Source organism: Platichthys flesus, chromosome 11, assembly GCF_949316205.1.
Source record: "Platichthys flesus chromosome 11, fPlaFle2.1, whole genome shotgun sequence".
NCBI classification, from domain to species: Eukaryota; Metazoa; Chordata; class Actinopteri; order Pleuronectiformes; family Pleuronectidae; genus Platichthys; species Platichthys flesus.
Window position 1 is genome coordinate 23,984,645 of NC_084955.1, and position 6,705 is coordinate 23,991,349.

The 6,705-nt window shown below is 41.6% G+C and overlaps 1 protein-coding gene across 1 annotated transcript; it reads right to left on the reverse strand.

The window, feature by feature from the left end:
- Positions 1-3,431: 3,431 nt before the first annotated feature.
- LOC133964791 (golgin subfamily A member 6-like protein 6) lies at positions 3,432-4,771 on the reverse strand. Its single transcript, XM_062399033.1, has 2 exons — positions 3,752-4,771; positions 3,432-3,635 (listed from the first exon to the last, which is right to left on the reverse strand). The coding sequence occupies exons 1-2, from the start codon at positions 4,769-4,771 to the stop codon at positions 3,447-3,449; spliced, it is 1,209 nt and encodes a 402-aa protein (XP_062255017.1). The 3' UTR covers positions 3,432-3,446.
- Positions 4,772-6,705: the final 1,934 nt, after the last annotated feature.

Genomic DNA, 6,705 nt, shown 5'->3' on the forward strand with positions numbered 1-6,705 from the left:
TCTTTGATCTTTTGAAGGCAGGTCTCTTTCTCCACCTGCTCACTCCTGAGCTGATCCTCCAGAGTGTTGACTTTAAGGACTGTGTCAAACTCAAGCTGATGAATCTGAGTCTGCATGGCCCTCAGTTTTTCCTCGAGCTCAACATTATTTTGCAAGTCCTCCTGCACGTTGAGCCACTTCTTCTCTTTGGCTTCAACCAGGCTCTCCAGCTCCTTGGTTCTTTTAAAGCAGATGGAATTCTCCGACTGACCATTCCATATCAGACCCTCAAGGTAGTCGACTCTGAGGTTACAGGCAGTCTTGCAATCACGGATCTGATTCTCTGCGGTCTTCAGTTTTGCCATGAGCTCATCATTCTTATTGACCAGCGCAACCTTTTCAGTTTGGAAAGTAGCGATTACTTTATCTCTTTCCCTGCCGACATCCTCCTTCATTATCAACATGCTGTCCTTTTTCTGCAGCTTGGACTTTAGTCGTCTCTGTACCTGCTTGAGAGCTTGGTTCTCCAGCGACAGCTTCAAATTCTTTGACTTTGAGGCTTTAAATTGTTGCAGGAGGTCCGCCATTGCATTCACTGAGTTTGGCTCCAAATTGCTTTTGGAGCGGTTGTCTAGAATCATGATTCGCTCAGCTGTTGTCAGATGGAGTTGTCGTTGTGTTCCTGATGTCTGACTTGTAGAGCTGTCTTGACTTGTTGTCATGTTGAACTGTTTGATTAAACTGAGAAGTGTCTCTTCAGTGGTCAGTTAAGTAACCTGCGGATTAAAGATGGCACCAATGTCTCTGTTCTCTCTGGTCACCAAAGGAACTCAAAGGAAGTAGCTGCTGATTAAAGATGGCGCCAATGTCTCTGTTCTCTCTGGTCACCAAAGGAACTCAAAGGAGGTGTTTCACTGTGTGGCTGTTTTTTTTCTTTTATATAAACGTTTGAGTGTAAAATTAGCCTATTTAGCCTAGTTGGTTACCATGGTTACAAAGGGTCCTTTGGAGTCTCCAAATGGCCTTTGTGGAAAACGCCTAGACATGCCCCTAGGAAAAGATCTGTCAAATATACATTTTCTGTGGTATTGTTATCAAATTTGAACTTGGGCTATTCAAGGCTTCATGCTAGGGTCCCATTGTGTTTTCCAGCTCATAAGTCCAAGCTAGAGTCATCTGCAGGCATCTGTTTATTAAAAAATATTCAAGCGGAAATAAAAACCTTCTACTTCACTGTGTGCCAACTGCTTTTACTCAATGCCAGTAGCACTTCAAGTGATTGTGACTTTTTTTGCGGGGGAATGTTCAGAATGTTACCTTTCAAAAGAGCACAAGACCATACTTGTTTGAGTCCATGGGAATGTGCTATGTTCAGTGTGTGTATGTGCGTGATGGTGGGAAGAGGGGGGAGCTAAGAAAGAATATTTAGTTTAATGTAGTGCTGTCAGTTTAACGCGTTATTAACGGTGTTAACGCAAACCCATTTTAACGCCGTCAATTTTTTTATCGCGAGATTAACGCAGAGCTGCCAACTCTCACGCTTTCGCCATGTGAAACACGCTTTTGCATGTTGGTGGTTGACTAAGTCACAATAATTTTTAAATACATCATCGTATCAGGCCGTCATGAAGTACAAGGAGCGGGCGAGTGTGTGTGTGCGTCTGTGTGTGTGTTTGTGTGGTTCCAGATAGCGCACCATAGCCCCGCCCCCTGCCCCCACGCACTCGCTCAGAGAGACACAGTGAGGTCAGAGCTCAGTGACTGACTGCTTCTTAACTATGGAAACAGTGAAAACACAGAGTTTCTCTGGTCTCAGCTGATCAGAGATCAGCGCATCAGCTTCTCGATCAGAGCAGAAGCTGCAGTTGGTTCCTACCGAGCTTCAGTATCTGTGCTCGCCTCCAGTCTGACCTGCTCTCGCTTTTGTTTTAATATTTCGCCAACTAAAATATATATTTTTAAGCTACTAGGCTGCAGCTATATGTTTTTATTTATTTAAAAACAGGGTACTTCTTATTTCATACATTTTCCACAAATATGGGGAGGACTCAAGTAGCCCTACACAGTTCTGTGTTTAATTTGTCTCAAAGTAGGCCGACACTTGCCAAATTTGCGATTAATTTTGAGTTAGCTATGACATAAATGCGATTAATCACGATTAAATATTTTAATCTTTTGACAGCACTAGTTTAATGCTTTACCCTTAAAAACAAAGTGTTGTTGACCGAATGCTTTAACTTGTCCCTCTCATTTGAAAAGGTTAAAATAAAAGACTGACACAAACCCTGTAATCAATTCTATAATATTTAAAGTTGCTCATTCTGGTGCCAATAGTGCGTTTGATGTCTCGACAATCAGACTGCTTCATGTGGGTGTAAAGAATAAACCGACACCACCGTCTCTTAACCCACTGACTATCACAAAGAACGTCTAATCAATTTCAACAGTCAGCTGCCTTCTGAAATTACAGCCTGCTGCTCTTTCCCCATTTCACCAGTCAAATGATTTACAATATCTCGGCATCAATTTCCTTATTTTCTGCTCCTAACAAGCCGTTAGAAAAAAAGACCCGTATGTGTGAAGATAACTTTTAGGGAATTGCCAGTTGTTTCTTTTATTTGGGAACTGGTGTAGAACAAAACTGCAATTAGAAACACACTGAGGTAAAAGTGGTGAAAGGGATGAAAAGGAAAAGGAGACGCTGCCACACACTGAAACTTCCAATCTCCTGAGGTGTTTGTTAGTGAAACGTTTTGACCTGTGTCAGGCGTAAACAACCATGTGAGCAAAAAGCTTCACTTGGTAGAAATGAATGATGACAGCTCTGACATCACATGAAACTCTGTCCCTCTCTTTAAAGAAATGAAAAGTAATATGTTGGATCACGATGTTGTTTACACAATGTTAAAGTGAGAGAAGATGTTTAATGACCTTCGACAAGGTTTTGTTTTCTTCTGCATTTGTTTATTTGTTCAACAGCAAAGAAGATATTTGACAGATTTCAATGACTTTAAGTGGAAAGATGTTATGAGTCAGAGAAAAAAACATTTAAAAAAAAAGAATTCCGTGTCCTTAACATTGTGAGATTGAACACTTTTCAACAATTCCATTGATTCCTCAGTTAATTGTGTATGAATATTGATTTAGAAATTCAGACATATTATCAACTATCGATGAATGTGTGCAAATTCCATGCAGATCCAAATAAAAGTCTGGATCTAGTTTATATGGGGTTTCAGGTATGTTTACCGCTGTACGGTAACTAATAGTGTTTAAAATCACATAAAACAATATATTTTCTATATTAAGACAATGACAATATCTTTATGACGTTTCTGAAGTCCTAAAATTGAATCATAGGTTTAGATTAGTCAATTATTAATGAAGCTTGGTATATGTGTGCAGTTCCTTTTTTTTCTTTAACCTACAAGCAGATACGATAGAAATTTAGCAGGGAAGCTCAGCTTTTATCTTCTCACTCTCAGCTTCTCTATTAATTCTTTTGCAATCTTCTGCTGCTTCTTCTTCTCCTGATGCTTCTTGTCTTTCAGCTCCATCTCTCTTTTATCTTTCTCGATCTTCTCCTGCTTCTTCTGAACTTTTCTTTCTTCCTCCCTTCTTTTGGCTTTGTCGCTGTCTGACATGAGAGCCAGCTCCTGAAAAGACAGAGATGACATGTGTTTCATTATTTTCACTCCAAACCTCTAAATCTGAAACAAACTCACAAGCCAACAAGTTATTGTTCAAACAAAACTGAGCTGATGTCACTTACCTGAAGCTTAATAGACTTCACGATGAGGAACTTAATATCCTCCTCCATCTTCTGAACATTGGGTGGTTTCACTGTGGTTTCAACCAGACTCTCCAGCTCCTTGGTTCTTTGAAGGCAGGTCTCTTTCTCCACCTGCTCACTCCTGAGCTGAGCCTCCAGAGTGTTGACTTTAAGGTCTGAGGTTTCAACCAGACTCTCAAGCTCCTTGACTCTTTCAGAGCAGACGGAAACCCGCAATACCAGACCTTTGATGAAGTCGGTGTTGAGGTTACAGGCAGCCTTGCAATCGTCGATCAGAGTCTGTGCGGTGCACATTTTTGCCCTGAGCTCAACATTCTTTTGCAAGTCCTCCTGCACGTTGAGCCACTTTTTCTCTGTGGTTTCAACCGACCTGTTCAGCTCTTTGATCTTTTGAAGGCAGGTCTCTTTCTCCACCTGCTCACTCCTGAGCTGATCCTCCAGAGTGTTGACTTTAAGGACTGTGTCAGACTCAAGCTGATGAATCTGAGTCTGCATGGCCCTCAGTTTTTCCGTGAGCTCAACATTATTTTGCAAGTCCTCCTGCACGTTGAGCCACTTCTTCTCTTTGGCTTCAACCAGGCTCTCCAGCTCCTTGGTTCTTTTAAAGCAGATGGAATTCTCCGACTGACCCTTCCATATCAGACCCTCAAGGTAGTCGACTCTGAGGTTACAGGCAGTCTTGCAATCGCGGATCTGATTCTGTGCGGTCTTCAGTTTTGCCGTGAGCTCATCATTCTTATTGACCAGCGCAACCTTTTCAGTTTGTAAAGAAGCGATTACTTTATCTCTTTCCCTGCCGACATCCTCCTTCATTATCAACATGCTGTCCTTTTTCTTCAGCTTGGACTTTAGTCGTATCTGTACCTGCTTGAGAGCTTGGTTCTCCAGCGACAGCTTCAAATTCTTTGACTTTGAGGCTTTAAATTGTTGCAGGAGGTCCGCCATTGCATTCACTGAGTTTGGCTCCAAGTTGCTTTTGGAGCGGTTGTCTAGAATCATGATTCGCTCAGCTGTTGACAGATGGAGTTGTCGTTGTGTTCCTGATGTCTGACTTGTAGAGCTGTCTTGACTTGTTGTCATGTTGAACTGTTTGAGTAAACTGAGAAGTGTCTCTTCAGTGGTCAGTTAAGTAACCTGCGGATTAAAGATGGCGCCAATGTCTCTGTTCTCTCTGGTCACCAAAGGAACTCAAAGGCAGTAGCTGGTGATTAAAGATGGCGCCAATGTCTCTGTTCTCTCTGGTCACCAAAGGAACTCAAAGGAGGTGTTTCACTGTGTGGCTGTTTTGTTTCTTTTATATAAACGTTTGAGTGTAAAATTAGCCAATTTAGCATGGTTGGTTACCATGGTTACAAAAGGTCCTTTGGAGTCTCCAAATGGCCTTTGTGGAAAAAGCCTAGACATGCCCTTAGGAAAAGATCTGTCAAATATACATTTTCCGTGGTATTGTTATCAAATTTGAACTTGGGCTATTCAAGGCTTCATGCTAGGGTCCCATTGTGTTTTCCAGCTCATAAGTCCAAGCTAGAGTCATCTGCAGGCATCTGTTTATTAAAAATTATTCAAGCGGAAATAAAAACCTTCTACTTCACTGTGTGCCAACTGCTTTTACTCAATGCCAGGAGCACTTCAAGTGATTGTGACTTTTTTTGCGGGGGAAAGTTCAGAATGTTACCTTTCAAAAGAGCACAAGACCATACAAAATGACAAATCATGAATTTGAACGGGGAACACATTCATATTATCTGAGGTCTAGCTAAAACGTTACGGAGTTAAGCATGCATAGAGCGCCAAATGTGCTAGGGCCGGCCCTGCGTAGCGCAGTGATTCTCAAACTGTGTGGTGCGCCTCACCGATGTGGCTCGGAGGCATAACCGGTGAGGAGCCAGGCGCGGGACCGGGTGGGGAAAATGCCTCATGCGGCTCTTCAGCCCCTCTGCAGTGGCTCCCTCTGCATGTCGCGCATATTTTCCGCGAACAATGAACCTTACGCTCAGTTTTCATTTGTTGAACGTGCAGGTGAGGGATCGTCATCCACTCTATGCAGCATCTACCAGTGAGAATTGACTTGCGCCTTGAACTATGTTTTTCTTTTACTCAGTAACGAATGTAATTTCCAATGTAGCAAAGTACAATACTTCAGTCAAAATCTACTTAAGTAAAAGTAAAATTACCCATTTCAAAAACTACTCAAAAAATTACAAAGTACAAAAAAAACGACTCAATTACAGTAACGTGACTAAATGTAATTTGTTACTTTACACCTCTGCCAAATGGTTCAAGAACAGCTTTCAATATACTTTGGGTATTCCTCAGACAGGCGTTTTACGAGAATCTCACCGCCTAGAGGTTAATCTTATTTGGTTTCACATTTGGATTAAAATGTCATTTTGAAAACAAACACGATTGTTTGGTCCTAAACAAATCCCGTCCACGAATAGTCGCAGCAGATATAGGTCAGTATCATTATCAGAGGCGGGCTGAAGCAGAACAAGGTCAGATAGGACGGCTGTTTTAGTGTCCACTCTGCCAAACCACTGACAATAATAAGAGGAGGGGGGGAAATCAAACTAGCTGTCGACCCACAAACAAAATATTGGCCCCACATTAGTCCAACATACACTTCAACTTCCTGGCTCTTGACAGGGAAGCTTCTGAAGTGTGGTCAGGATCCATCTATTGAGAAATCCAGAGTGAAGCAGGTTCCAGAAAGAGCGAAGGGTCAAATCATTCATGTTTATTCTATTTGATTAAAGGGATTTTACTAAGTTTACTAAGTTAAAACACGACAATGATTTCAGTATGAGTTGAGCCTGAAGTAAAAGAAGAATATGTAGAATTATTGTTATATAAATGTGGATTATTCCAAAAAAATTCTAAAAACTTAACAAAGGGGGTTTTACTTTCAACCCTGACACATGTGTGTGTGTGTG

Excerpts from the sequence above, each read along its gene's own strand:
- LOC133964791 (XM_062399033.1), bottom strand. The coding sequence starts at position 4,771 with ATGATTCTAGACAACCGCTCCAAAAGCAACTTGGAGCCAAACTCAGTG. Across the intron at positions 3,636-3,751 it reads TGAAGTCTATTAAGCTTCAG|GAGCTGGCTCTCATGTCAGA; the intron begins GTAAGTGACATC and ends CTGTCTTTTCAG.